We start from the raw sequence: 15,358 nt of genomic DNA, 5'->3' as shown, positions 1-15,358 counted from the left end.
TGTGAGCTTGAATTTATTGTTGAACTTTTTAACCAGTCTTTTTTAACTTTTTTTTTTAACTGAGTGAACTTTTTAACACTCAGTCTCATATATATATATATATATATATATATATATATATATATATATATATATATATGTGCACCCCAATTAATAGTTGTGCTGCCACCACCGTGCCTAACAGTCATAATATTCTGAGGTTTTAAAGCTGATGCTAATCAGCTTGATGTTAATGGTGTCTGATTGCAAAACTTTTCTTCTGGAAACATTTGGCTTCTAAAGGATGTTTTTACCAAAATTAGTGGGAGTGTATGTTTACTTTTTGCATAATGTTGATATTTGTGGAATATGAGATATTGTTCGATCCTATTAGGATATATGCTAAAAGAATGTAAAAATCTAAACCTGTATTATTTTTGTATTTGATGTTTTATTAATAATAAAACAAATATAAGAGCTGCTGTAGTATTACGCTCAATAAAAACTGTTTTTTGATAATTCCTCCAGGTTCACTGTTTATTTGTTGGCAGTATCATGCTGTGGGCTGGCTTTCCTTCAGCAGACTGAGGGAATCTTTTCGAGGTTAAGCTTAATCCAGACTAAAATTAATGAAACGTGTAAATTAACTTTTTATTTGTCGCTCATGAGTCTGTTTCCTCACATTTTCTGTAATATTTCCTTATCTTTTATAAACAACAATGTGATGGCCTCTTCCCTCTAACGGAAAAGGAAAGCAGTCGCTCCAAGGACTCCAAGTTGCTATGGCAACGACTGCACGGCTGTAGCTCTGTGGTGCAGGTTGACCTTTCTTAAAACAAATACGAGCAAATAAAACTGCTTCAAAAATGAACTTCGCTTTTACAATGAATGAAAATTTTTTTTCTTATACCTAATTTGGGATTTTCTATAAACGGGACGAAGTTGTAGCAAACCAGCGAAACTTACATTTTGTTTTTTCTTAACCATTAGGTCACCATTACACCTGCTGCCAAATTCCAGTGACTCTGCACTAATGTAGACTTGCTCTTTAAGGGCTGTGTGATCTACTTTGTGGTTTGAGATAGCACTAAATGTGGCAGACCCTCTGCAGGAACGCGCAAACAGAGGGTTTATGTTTAGGGGCTGGTTTGGGTTTCAGCCCACATGACACAGCTGTTTTATTGTGGTGCACACCATGGGGAAGTGGTGTGGGCTGTGTCCGAACATCAGCCCTAACCACTCCATCACTATATAGCGCTGGGACTACATAGTGGACTTTATAGTGACCTCAGTTAACAGATGATCACTAATATTCCCTCCCCATTGGTCGCATAACTCTGCCTCCCCACACGGTACGTGCACCATCTTTTTTGTTTCTCTCCACCAAAATCCCATGATGCTTTGCGAGGAGAGCTTTAGTAAAGCATTCTGTGATAGATCTGGTCATCTAGTGACCTTGGATGATCACTACTTTTCAAGGCTCATTTTGGGAAATTTCAAGTGCACTACTTTTTTCATCTACCAAACCAGTGATTCCAAGCTGGGGGTATGCGTACCTCTAGTGGTCTGAAAGTGCATTGCAAGTGGTACATGAAAATATTGTATTTCTTAGGTAGTAAGATAAAAATGGATCTGTTTTGCTTTGTGAGGATTCAACTGAAAAATAACCCTTTTTTTTAACCAAAGAGCAAGTTATTCTTAAAGGTTTGAGTTCACCTTCAGCTGTGACACACATCCAAACCAAGCAGATGAAAAGACTGGATGTAGAGAACAGTCTGGTATTTCACACTGAGCTATCAGAGCTCATCAAAGCAGCTGAGGTACGTCCGTCCATCCATCCATCCATCCATCCATCTTCTTCCGCTTATCCGGGGTCGGGTCTAGGGGTGTAAATTCCACCCGTCATGGCGATTCGATTCAATATCGATTTCCTGACCCAACGATTCGATTATTTTCGATACTCAAGAATACATCATCTTCTTTTTCCTCTGCCACGTCTGTCTTGCCTACCTCTTCTTTCACCTCCGCTATCTCCACCATGTCTGTCTTGCCTACTGTTTACACGACTGTGTGTGTACATGCAGAAAGAGGGTAGTGGCTAAAGGAAGCGAGGTAGGAGGGCAAAATAGGTTTAGCACCACCGCAGCACGGGAGTCAGAATTATGTCCAGGAGCAAGTGGATAAAAATAGACCAGAGGAAAGAAAAAACATGAACCGATACTCTTGCAGACGTGTCGATGCATCGGATCGTCGGCTGTTGGATCGATGCATCGATACAAAACGATTATTATTTACACACCTAGTCGGGTCGCGGGTGTACCAGCTTCGGTAGGGAGGCCCAGACGTCCGTCCTCTCAGCCATTTGGGCCAGCTCCTCCGGGGGAACCCTAAGGCGCTCCCAGGCCAGCCATGAAACATAGTCCCTCTAGTTTGTCCTGAGTCTCCCTTTGGGTCTCCCTCTGGGTCCCCTGTCGGATGTGAACAAAAACAAAATTACAGTCAGACTGACTTAATTAGTTTACTTTGTTTTCAGCGAGCTCATGTGTTTTAATGAAAACAAAGTAAAACTAATTTAATCAGTCTGATTATAATGTTTGTTCAGTATTTTCGTCCCAATTCATCAAGTTTAAAACTCTTGAGCTCAATACACTGATATTACCTCTTCCTTCATTTTCCAGTAAGTCTAAGGAGAAAACACAAAGTTCCCAAGTTTAGAGGAACTGCTTTATATTTTAAAATGAATAATTTACCCCTTCACCGTGACAACAATAAAAACAGAAACTCTTCCTCCAACTCTCCTCCTCTCTTCTAAAAAGCTTCAATTCTCAGGAAGAGAAAGTTTATATTTTAATTTTCTGGATATTTTCTAAGCCAAAATCTGCCCTCAAAACTTCATACACTTATTTTTCTTTACAGACGATATTTACGTGTGTTTCTATCTTTTTAAAGTTAAATGTAATAAAATAAATCCAAGACTACTACAGGCCGCCCTGTGTGAGCTGTTATTTTATAGTTTATTCAAAAGCCCTCATTTGAGGCTTAAGTTTAAAAGGTCATAATAACAAATGGAAGGTAAGGGTAGGGGTTTAGTTACACATAAACACTTTTATATGCTGTCTATAGGGGGCGCCAAATCAGCTGTGATATCTCATTGGGAATTGAAGTTTCTCCATAGTCTGGAACCCACTCATCATCCTGAACATATCAGAATAATGATATGAAAAATGTCCTAAAATAATATAAAATAATCCGTGTAAATTAATTACTCTACTCTGAGATTAACTTTTGGGTAATAGAGGTGAAGGATTTATGAACTGAAAAGTCATAAATCCTGATAGTGGGCGGAGCCTAATGGTGACCAACAGAGGCCATAGTTGATTGTCTCAGTAGGTGGGATTTATCTTGCATTATGTATGCTAGAATAAAATAAAAAGAAATAAAATGCATTTATATTAAAGTACATATTTACACTACAGTGAATACAAAAACCCAACAAATTACACAAGTTTTTCAGGGGAAAAAATATCCATACACCTAAATTAAAAAAAAATAATAATAATAACAATCAAAGTTTTTCACATGGAAATAAAACACCTTCATACTAAACGGCTACCTTATTGTGAACAGATGGAATTATAAATATATTGAGTTTGCAAATCCTGCTACCAAATCCTATTTGGTAGCAGCTCTTACAGTGAAGTGAGGATGTGAGAATCAGAATGTTCACTGTATAAATCTGGGGAACAGCCTCTGATGGTAACAGAGTCTGTGGTGATGAGACCAGGGAACTGCTGCTAGATACTCCTCGATATGTCAGTTATAGGAAAACAAAAAAATGCTTGCTGCTCAAACTTCTGCTCTGCTTAAAGAAGTTACAGTTTACTGGAGCGCCCTCTGCTGGACACAAACCACACAGCCCTACAGCTTCTGTATTTTACCATCACGCCCTAAAGTTGACCTTGATTTAACATAGACATTTCATGCTGCATTTTTTTAAATACATGACAAATTAAAATGATACAGACTAAATTTTTGTGTTTTTTTTCTCCGCTGTCATTATTAGGTCTGATTTCTCCGACCTTTTTAGGTGCAGAGATGGAGTGAGCTGATGAAGAGGAGAATGACAATGAGGTTCATCTGTTAGTTTAATCAAATTATACTAAAGTTGATTTCTCTCACACCTTCATCATAGTGACAAGTGAGAGCTCCGTGTAAAAGGCTGAAGAGGACCAACCAGGGGAAGCCCAGTTCTCTAACTGACTTCCTGTGAGTTAGTATGTGGTTGAGCTGCACCTGCTGCCGGTAAATTAGAAAATCCTGTCCCAAGAAACCATCTTTGTTTGCTTCATGTATGTTATATACAGATTTACTTTACTATTATTTGAAATCCCAATAATTATACATGCATGCCTTATTGTACCATAAATATATCATAATTACTAACAGCAGTGATAAGTCACCATAAACTGTCTAAGGATCCATAATGAAAAACTGCCTAGAAGTTTAGTTTCTTAACACTTTCAATGCTGGTTTTCCTGTTGTCTATGTGTCTCTTTGCTCAGGGGGAAACTGCTTTGGGGGTGCCAGGAGGCAAGAAATAAAATAATTATCTGTGAAGTTGTTGTGAGAGTGCGCTCCCTTATGGTGGAAACTGTCTGTACAAGTTAGTGTGGAGACATTTTTAAAGGTGATTAAAACATACAGCTTTACTGTATATACATACTTCCACCGATTAGACTGATTAAAATAAAAAAAGAAAAAAACTGAAACTTTGTAGTATCCATGTAATGACTCAGAACACAGGGATCCAGTATTCAGGCAAGACAGACAATGGGATAACTTAAAAAACGTTAAAAAATCAACAACGATGGTTTTGCTGATCTGCAGCAGCAGGGGCTAGGGCGGGCATCCCCAAAGTCAGTCCTCAAGGGCCACTCTCCTGAAGGTTTTACGGATTTCTTTGCTTTAATTGAAAGCTCATTAAAAGGCTTTTGCTCCACTGCAATCATCATAATCAGCTTTGCTAAAGCAGGGAAACCTCTCAAACCTGCAGGACAGTGGCCCTCGAGTACTGAAATTGGGGATGCTTGGGCGTCTGAGGCAGGTAACTCTGGCGAGAGGCAACACAGGTTAGTGACCACGGAAATCTGACGGAGGATGATCTGAACACGAGAGTCACTAACCTGGTTTAGAGTTCAGTCCGTGCCCAGAGAAGGAGTTTGATAGCAGCTGTGCAGCTGACAATACGCAGCGCTTGCCGCACAGAGAGTTCAAAGCCTTAAAGGACACAGAACTGACAGGAAATCTGATCTGAGTAGATGATGGCGGAAGGCAAGATAATCTAGAGCAGAGGTCTTCACAGTTTTCCAGGCCAAGGACCCCAAAACTGATGGCGAGATGGAGCGGGGACCCCCTAATTATATGTATTGTATGAAATAGTGTTATATCAAACTGGTCCTATAGTCACTCTATTACAGATGGAGTAATGTAACTAAAGTAATCCCTCCCTGGGATTATTAAAGTATTTCTGATTCCTGGTTGATGGGACAGGTGTTGTGAATGAAACGGTGCCCAGCTTGAAAGAGCTCCTGTGTATCGCTGAATGTGTGCAATGATGACTGAAAGACATCTTCTGCCTCCATTTATCTGTTTACTACAGTGTGTTGAATTCATGTTAATGTGGATTTAAATACATTTCAATTAGTGGAAAAAATTGCATGGGGGAATATAAAAAAAAAATCAAATCAACCAAATCAATCCTCTATCAATCCTCGCGACCCCCATGCAGTACCTTCGTGGACCCCCTAGGGGTCGCGGACCCCCTGTTGAAGACCTCCGATCTAGAGGGTAAAGTCAAGAGGCAGATCCAAGTTCAGTCCACAGTAGAATCCAGTAAAATCCGAAGACAGGTCAGGCAAACAGATCAGAACTGGGGCAGGCAGGCTTAAAAGTCAGAAACGCATCAGGATCAGGCAATCAGAACACTTTAAGTACAGCTAGAAAACTCACACACCGAAAGCTCAAGAATAATCTGGTGCTGACGACTTGGACCAAACTCCTTAAATAGAGGCAGGAGCAGTGTTGAGAAAACCATGCAGAATTGAAAAGGTGAATGAAATTAGCAATTAAACCAGTCATCAGCACCAAGTTCATGACAGTATGTTTAAACCCCTGTAAGAATTAACAGAAACCACAAAATAGAGTTTTTACACTGTTATTACTTCATACCTCAATTGTATACCTGGGGTTGTGGTTAAAGTCACAAAGATGGCAGGAAAGTAGTGATCATCCATCTAAACAAGGAGAGGTATCCCACAATGCTTTAGGAGAGCTCTCCTCGCAAAGAATCTTGGTCTTTTTTGTTGTGGCGACGAGGAAGAACAAAGATGGCGCAAAGATGGGTGCAACCTGGACAGGTAGCCGTCTATTGCAGGGCAACACAGAGACATTTTGTTAACTTTACCTATTTTACAAGCCAAGAACAGATGAGACATTAGTATCCTGTACAAGAAGCTCTAAAATACATAATATCTCTTTGTAGAATGAGGGACTTCTCATAGTTTTTAAATCATTAATCCACTGCTGATTGATTCCCATCCAGGTGTTTTATCCAAACACAATGGTAGCTGTGACAGCCTAAACTCCTGCTTTTACGATGCTGCTCACTCTGTTCATCATCAGTTCATCAATACATTCAAGTAGCAGTTACTCTGCATGCAAAAATTTCTGTTTTTATCATAACTGGACCATTTCTGTTTCCAAAGAGTTTTCTATCTATAAAAATAACTACAGCCGACCGCTGGTGGAGGTGAAGAAACTCCCCCATACTTCTAGAGAAATCAGGCTCACTACTCAGTAACAGCTTTAGAGAGCAGCTACCTTATGGTCACACCTTAGTGAAGCGAGCTGCACAGCACATCTGTGGGTGAAGAGACTCACATCATCTGCAAAGAAGGTGAACGGAATAGAACTGTGCAAAGAGTTACAGCAACATGTTCTCATGCATTTTAATCAATATATGCGATTAGTGGTTGAAAGCAAACCTTTTTCTTGTTTCTGCTGTGTGTTTAAAATGCTGAGCCTGCCCTACTAACAACAAAAAATGTCTAACTTTTTCCTATGCAGGGTTCAGCAGGAAGTCATTTTAAACCACATGTGAAGTCTTTGACACCTACCTACATAAATGAATGGCTGACACTGCATAAGCATACATGCGTCTCAAAACTAATCTTTTTGAAATCAGGATTAGACTGTGTCTTATTATTGTTGCAAACAGCAAAAAAAAAACTTTGATAAAAGTCTTTCCAATAAATCCACAACTATGCATATTCTCCAGCAGCTCATTAGCTCTGTGCTTATTTCCTGTAAAGGTGATCAGAATTTCGTAGATATGCAGGTTTAGTGTTATTTTCCTCTACTAAGTTGGAACAGGTTCACCTATAGGATAAAACCTACAACCACAGGTTGATGTGCAACAAAAACAGCGTGCAATGTGTGATCTCCACTTCCTGTTGTCTTTACTCACCTTAGAGAGAGAGGTCTAGTTTTGCTTCTGGTTATTTTTTTCTACAATCTTAATTTCCTTATGGTAAAAAGCCACATAAACATGTCCAGATTAAACTCAGATTAACTTGCAGTGTTTCAGGTTTGCTTTCTGCTGCTTTGTTAAAAAAAAAAAAAGTGTAAGTTAGACCACAGCGGTAGGGGGAGGGTTTCTGTTTGAGTGAACTCACCCGTCCTTCATCCTTCAAACATTTCTGCTGTTAGTGAAGATGGAAATACTTTTGCTGCGTCTGCTATGTGAGTAAAACCATATTTTTATAGGTTTTATTTTTTTTTTCATTAAACAGCTTGAATTAACCGGTTGTTGTTTCTCTGTAGTTCTGACCTCACTGCTGTGCAGCCCAACACACCAAGGTCAGTAACATATTACTAATTTGACCACATTTTACAGGAAATGTATACGCTGGTCACAATGCTTGGCTGTATTAGGGTTTATACCACATGATGCTGGTTGTAAATATTTCCTCTGCTAATTTTAGGTAACAGGAGCTTTTTGCATCATCATAATTAAGTTTAACTAAGATTTATTGTCATTTTAAGTTATGTTTGGTTTCACTTCTGTTCCACATTCTGCTAAAATGGACCTGAAACTCTAATAGTAAAACAGGTAGTGTCCTAGTGACCTTACTTCTCAATCTGGATCCTCCAATGAGTTAAGGTATCACATCCTCACAGTGTCACAATAAATGATATTTGAAATAAAAATAAAAACAGCTTTGATTTATTTACATTTCTGATCATCGAATATGAAGGATTATCATTAATAACAACAGTCGATGCCGAGTTCAGTTTCTACAGCTGTGGCGTAGTTGGTTTTGCATTGTGTCTTAAGAGACCCAAGATCTGTCAAACCTATAGAGTCAAGAAATTACTTAGATGGACAGAGTGAAGTAGGCATCATGTGTTTGATCTAAAGAAGTTAAAGAACAGGTTCAGAAATACTGACAATGGTTACAGTCAATTCTAAGGGTTAAGGACTCCAACCATACCACTGTGTAAAGGTTTGAGGACCTGGACAATCTGCTGCAGCTGAAGGAACCATCATCTCTGCTCTCTTGATGAGAATCCAACCCTAATCCCAACCCCTAAAGCTTAGCTTGAGATAAACTGATGCTAGTAGGTAGGCTTAAAACTTTCCTTTTTGATAAAGCTGATACTTAGAGTGTCTCAGGTTATCCTGAGCTATCTCTATAGTTCTGCTGCTATCGGCTTAGACTGCTGGAGGACATAGGGACCCCTATTTTATCATTCTGCTTCATTCTATCTCTATTCTCCCACTCTGCAGAATCTGTTAGTTCAATCTCTAACATTCTACTCTCTCTGCTTTTTCTCATAGTAGCTTCATCTGGTCTGTTCGTCTGTTTGGCTGTGACTCCATCCTGGAGAGAAATATCAGCTGTGCTGCTGCCATCAACACCTTTGTTTATCGATGTTGGAGATCTGCCTGTTTCCCAGTGTAGTCCTGTTTCTCTGACTGTGACTAACTGGATGTGCTCTCTTCGTCCTCTGACATGGGTGCTGGCTCAGAGTTCGTCTGCCTGGCTGTGTGTTTCCTGGATGGCGTTGCCTTTTACAGTTGTTGTCTGTATCTCTGCTTCTGTCTCCTTGAACCCCAGTCGGCCTCAGCAGATGGCCGCTCACACTGAGCCTGGTTCTGCTGGAGGTGTCTTCCTGTTCAAAGGGAGTTTTTCCTCTCCACCGTCACTACAAGCATGCTTAGTGTGAGGGATTGCTGAAGAGTCAATGAGTCGATGCAATAAACTGGTTTTCCTAAGATAGAAAACTTTGAATAAATTTGACTGGATGATCTGGTGAACTGTAAAGTGCCTTGAGATGACATGTGATGTGAATTGGCGTTATATATAAATAAACTGAATTGAAAAGCTTAATTGAAAGCTTTCAGGAGTTGCAATTTCCGTGCGTAACAGATGCTATAAAAGTAGAAGTTTTTTCTATAAATTTCTCTGAACCCAGTTGATGTCATAGGCTTACAAAGAAAATTAGCTTTTATTTAACCTAATTCTCATTTAAACCCTTTTAACTACTGTTTTGGGATATTTGGTGAAAATGGTGCAAAATGGCAGCTCCAACTGGCACACCGCACCACTAAAACCACTTTTTATCTCAAATGTTCTACCTGATTCAGTCCTAATTTGCTGCTGTTATAGTAAAGTTATTGATAAATACAATCAGAGTTGTTCATTTAACCAAAAATCTTTAGGAGAGGCTTAAACAAAGTTTAATCAAAGATAAATCAGACACAAAAACTGCTGTAAAGGTAGTTATACTAGAAAAAAATTGTTGTGTATTTTCAGGCGGAAATTGCTTCTGAAACCTTCATGGCCTAAAAAAAAAAACAAAAAGTGTTGTTTTTCTTTTTGTCATGCTTCCTGTCTGGCAGTGAAACACTCAGAATTGTTTTTTTTTTTTTTTAAACCAAAGTGGTCCCTATGTCCTCCAGCAGCTTAGGCCTATAGCAGCATAACTATAGAGATACCTCCCATTAACCTGAGCCACCCTAACTATAAGTTTAATCAAAAAGGAAAGTTTTAAGCCTACCTTTAAAAGTAGACAGGGTGTCTGCCTCACGGACTAAAACTGGTAGTTGGTAGATATCAGAGTGTGGAGCAAAGGTACCATGGAGAAAATAAAAAAAGGGTTTGACTGCTCTGACTGGAATATATTCAAAATGCACCAACATATGGCAACAAGATAAATATAGATGAGTATGCCATGACTGTGTCAGCCTATATAAAAAAATGCATTTAAGACGTCAGCATCACAAAGAACATCACCTACCGGGAAAACCAACGCCCCTTGATGAATGGGGAGGTTCGGAAATCGCTAAAAGCACAAAGCATTCAAGTCTGGTGATAAAGAGGCACTGAGGACAGTGCGAGCCAACTTAAACCGTTCCATCAGATCAGCGAAGCAGAACCACAGCCAGAAGATCCAGGATATCTTCCACAACACCAGAAACACCAGGAGGATGTGGCAAGGCATGGGCGATCACAGACTATTAACTGGACAGTCAGATCATGGCTAAATTTCTGTGCGGACAGTATTGAAGTACTACAGTTCAGCCTTGAATGTAAGACACAGTTTTAAAGTTATGCAATCCGTTTGTTTCTCTGCCTTCCTCACAGCTCGTCTGGTTATGGATCACAGCAGCACTCAGCTCTTTGAAGGAACCCCAGTGACTCTGAGATGTGAGGAACTAGACACCTATGAAGGATGGACTGTGAAGAGAAACACAACCAAGCGGCTGTCTACGTGTGGAGATGGGTGGGGGAAATGGAAATGGAACACTTCTTCTTGTGCCATAGGATACATCTTTGCACATGACATGGGGGTTTACTGGTGTGAGTCCAGAGAGGGAGCAGCCAGCAGCAGCATCCAGCTCACTGTCACTGGTAAGATCAGACTGTGGAGTTAGTGTTGATGAAGCTGTGTGGAAATGGATGAAATGCTGTAGTTTGTCTCTGTGTTGAGGTGGATCAGTGATCCTGCAGAGTCCTGTCCACCCTGTGATGGAGGGAGATGACGTCACCCTGATCTGTCGGAATAAGACCACCTCTAACCTCACAGCTGATTTCTTTAAAGATGGCTCCTTCATTGGCCAAGAACCTTCAGGCAACATGACCTTCCAAAGTATTTCCAGGACTGATGAAGGTCTCTACCGTTGTAATATCAATGGTCAGGGAGAGTCTCCATCCAGCTGGATCTCTGTTACAGGTGAGAAAATACAAGAAAGAAACAGAAACGGTAAAGAAATAAGGCAGAGTGAGAGGAACTGAGGGGTGTGCTTGGTGAATAATGCTATAAGAACAGATGTAGCAGCTTCACAAAGTGATAAAAAATGGACCAGAGCAATAAGCTAACCAGCCAACAGAATAATGGTGGTCAGCATGTCCGTGTCCTGACAACCAGGTCAACTCAGTCCTGGAAGGAAGGCATGGCACGCTCGTGAAGGGCAGGCTTTTTCACAGCTCTCTGAGGACCTCAACAACCCAATAGGAAGCAATAGGCACACACAGTCCATGGAAAGGAAACCATCAGGGCAGAATAAAGGAAACAATCCACTGTGTTCCACCCAGGCTCTAGCAGCAGAAGGCTGGCAGCGCTCCAGGCTGGTCCAGTCTGCAGCGGAGGAGTCGGTAGCTTGAGTAGTCAGGGGTGAAAATCCCTGCTACAAGAACTGATCGCTCAATTTTATTATTGACACTTAAACTAAAAAGTATCAGAATAGGACAATGAATGATCTTTAAATATTTATAACATTACCCCAATTTGCTTCAAACAAAGGCTTTCAAAAGTTCTCAACAATAAATATGCACAAACAAGTATTATTTATGAGCACCAATGGTGGTTGCCTCGCATGTGGCCCAGTTGATGAAAAACGCATTTTACTCCCCCCTCCTGGAAGCCAAAACATGTGCTAAACTCCACTAAAGAGCCCTCCCAGGAGCCAAACTGCCAGCTAAAGTAACGCCTTAGAGATAAAACATTGAAATGCCCCCTACAGTGGTGTGGGAGCGCTATACTATATGTGCCCTTTTTTTTTTTATGTTTTTGCTCCTGCCCTTCAGAAGGTCTCTGCACACACTGATAACCAGATGTGGTTGTCTTGGTTAAGTCCAATCGCTAATTCACTGTGGCTGTTTGGTGGTGGGACAGCAAGTTTACATTATATATTTGAAATTGATTTGTTTAATCCAGGGGAAATGGGCAACATAGGAAATATGATATCTAGATGACATTTAAGCATCAGAACATCCTCGAAAACTGCAGCTCCTGTAGGTGTTCTCTGGTCTGCAGTGGTCAGCACCTTAAAATAATAATTTCAGTGTTGCATATAATAGAAAATCTATCTCCAAATAGTGCTTTCAATTTTTATTCACCTACATTTTATCTGACTCTTTTCTTTATTTTGTGTGCAAGAGCTGGGAGCAGGAAACGTCCATCCAGCATGCTGAACTTATAGCAGACATGCTGGGTTTACATTTCAATAATATGTTTAAATGGTCCACCTCAGTTACTCTGCTGCTCATATTTGCATTGTTTTAGTTATCTAAGCAGCTGTAGGTGGTATTATTCAAAACACTATAAATTTTGTATGTTTGTTTTTATTAAACCTAATATTATCTGCTTGTTACAGTACATGTCAAAACTAATGTTATTCCAAGCAGTTAATCTAATTAGGATGATTCTTCTGTCAGGATAAAAATTCATCTTCATTATGTACCTGACAAAGATTTGGGGATTGGGTTCTCACTCACTGTTAATGCAAATAATTTATTTTAAAATGTCTTTTCGTTATATTTTGACAGCCAAACCAGTAAAGTCCCCAACATCCCAAGCACCACCCTGTGCCTCAGGCCCCCTCCAACTAATGTACACGGTTGGGCGCCACCTGGTGGTGTTTGTGCCATACTTCATCTCCACCATCCTCATGGTGTCTCTGTATCAAGTCAGAGCACCAGGTGACATATATCTTTTCTAATTAAAACCCTCTGATTCACAGTTACATTCAAGCTGACTGTTGTTGTTTTAACACTTTCTATTTCATTGATCACAGAAAACAAGGTGACCTTCGCAGTGGACCACGCCCCGCCCACAGAGACTGAGCAGGAAATGGATGTGAAGATTGAAATGAGCACAAAGAATTAAAGGTTCCTGTCTGATTTTAGATAATTTTATTAAGTGTTTGAATAATACTGTAGCTTCCTCTCTTTCTAAAGAGATACCGTGTCCTTTTACCGTGTCCTTTATATCTTTAAATAAAAGTTTTGGAACGGTTAATCAGAGAATAATGCTAAGTTCACGACTCAAGCAGCAGAAGCACCAGAAGCAGTTGGTTTACGTGCAAAGTCAATGGTTGACACACATCTTGACGCAGCAAAAGGTCCCGCAGCGCGTCTATGCAGCTGAAGCAGCGCCTCATGAGCTTCTGAGCATCTGACGCACGCGACGCGCTTCAGAAGAGCAGGTGCTGGAGTTGGAAAAATTGTACTTTTGCTGTTTGACGAGCCACATCAACCAATCAGAGCAGCTGATCTGGAGCTGGCAGGGAGACAGACACAGCACTGCTGATGCAGCTCGCTAAGATCACCACTGAAACAGTTTATTAACGCCTAAATTAACTTAAATGGTTGAAGCCTGCTGGCAAAATATGTTCGATTTTATTTTTCTGGTGCCTGCAGTTTGGATTACATACATGAAAAATGCTAATATATTCTTACAGCCGTCGTGAACAGTAGCGGCAAACTGCGTAGAGGCGACGAGGCCAGAGGCTGCTGTCGATGTCGGTTCCTATTGACAGAGCTACGTCAGTGTACGGGGGTCTCAGGGTTCCCATAGCGAATTAATATTTGAAGGCAGGATTCTAATCTTGATGATGTTTTCAGGTGGACTTTCTCACTTAAAAACATTTTAAAACAAATTTTTACCCACTGATGAGCTCTGCCCAACGCGCACCAGATCCACTTTTCTACCGCACAGCAAGAGCAGCAAAGATGCTTCAGCCGTGCGTCCGATCTAAACTTGTACAAGCATCAAAAATGAAGCAGATGCGCGTTTTTGCTGCTTCTGCTGCTTGCGATGTGAACGTAGCATAAGACATTATCATCTGTATAAGTGAGTATTTGGGAGGGGGGTCACAATGCTAAACTGATTTGTTGCCAGACTGAGACTTTGTTCTGTCATTTGGTCGTTAAACAATGTGGGATTCCTCAAGGGTTCCTCCTTCATTGAAAAGTACCATAAGCTCAGATTATGCTGTACTGCAACATTTCTATGTTGATGACACGCAACTTTTATTCTGATCTATGGATCAGAAAACACAGATGTTGATGGGTATGGTCCAGAAAAAAAAAAAAATAAGTAATGAACTAAGTAATTATCTCATTCAGCCACGTTAAATGATTGCAAAGCAATTTAACAGTAACAACTGAAGTACATTATCTTTAAATATTAGGTTTATATTTCCTGTTATATTAGTTCATATGTATTTCAACTGCAAAAAAAAAAAAAGAAAAAACTCTGTATGGAGGGGCTCTATAAACGCAATATTTTAAGATATTTTCCTTTCATTCCTGTCATGTAATTTGCTGTTTATTCATCCTGAAGAAGTGAGTTTACCTCCTCGAGAGAGATTTTAGTGAGCCAGGTTTAAAAGTGATTATTGCACTGTTTTCTATGTACTCAGACTAGTATTATTTTTCTATACATGCTTTATGTACCTATATGCATCATGTAGACGTTTTAGTTGTAAAACATTTATGGATGTATTGTTTACAAATGAAATTATATTCTTGAGAAAAAAAAAGTTTTTCATTAATGGGATATTCTCAACTTCCTTACTGAAATATATCTTAATAAAACCCATATACATGTACTAAATGACATGCTCTTTATTATCATTATGCAACGTACAACTAGATCATAGAGCTTATTCTGCTTTCGGTGGTAAAAAGATCAGAACTGCTACCAGAAATACTTTAGCAAGAGAATTAATTCACAAAGATAGAAAAAAAAACTACGTCAAAATAACTGATTAAGAAGTATTGTAGTAGATATTCATTGATGATTGCATTGCATTTGATAAAGGAATAGGTCAGAGCAGCAGTAGTGATAATGCACATTATATGCTGTATTGACTGGAGTTTTACAGATGGGAGTTCAAGATGGTGATGGGTCTCCAAAAAAGACTGTTTTCAGTCTTTTTGTTTCCAGGCCTCCCAGAATGCAACAGCTCAAACAGCTGAGATCCAGGGTGTGAAATGTTCTTGGTCTTTGGACCAGAGTCTCTGAAAAA

At 39.8% G+C, this 15,358-nt stretch overlaps 1 protein-coding gene across 1 annotated transcript; it reads left to right on the top strand.

Moving 5' to 3' along the window:
* Nucleotides 1-7,499: 7,499 nt before the first annotated feature.
* LOC119798921 (Fc receptor-like protein 5) lies at nucleotides 7,500-13,293 on the top strand. The gene is made up of 6 exons (XM_038308588.1): nucleotides 7,500-7,779; nucleotides 7,861-7,896; nucleotides 10,689-10,955; nucleotides 11,035-11,277; nucleotides 12,873-13,025; nucleotides 13,121-13,293. The coding sequence occupies exons 1-6, from the start codon at nucleotides 7,752-7,754 to the stop codon at nucleotides 13,210-13,212; spliced, it is 819 nt and encodes a 272-aa protein (XP_038164516.1). The 5' UTR covers nucleotides 7,500-7,751; the 3' UTR covers nucleotides 13,213-13,293.
* Nucleotides 13,294-15,358: the final 2,065 nt, after the last annotated feature.

Source organism: Cyprinodon tularosa, unplaced genomic scaffold, assembly GCF_016077235.1.
Source record: "Cyprinodon tularosa strain WSP-4 unplaced genomic scaffold, ASM1607723v1 ctg641, whole genome shotgun sequence".
NCBI classification, from domain to species: domain Eukaryota; kingdom Metazoa; phylum Chordata; class Actinopteri; order Cyprinodontiformes; family Cyprinodontidae; genus Cyprinodon; species Cyprinodon tularosa.
This window is presented reverse-complemented; position numbering and strand designations above follow the sequence as displayed.

Bases quoted from the DNA above. Each gene is read 5' to 3' on its own strand.
- LOC119798921 (XM_038308588.1), top strand. From the start codon at position 7,752: ATGGAAATACTTTTGCTGCGTCTGCTAT. The intron at 11,278-12,872 runs GTGAGAAAATAC...ATATTTTGACAG, and splicing joins CAGCTGGATCTCTGTTACAG to CCAAACCAGTAAAGTCCCCA. The intron at 13,026-13,120 runs GTGACATATATC...CATTGATCACAG, and splicing joins GTATCAAGTCAGAGCACCAG to AAAACAAGGTGACCTTCGCA.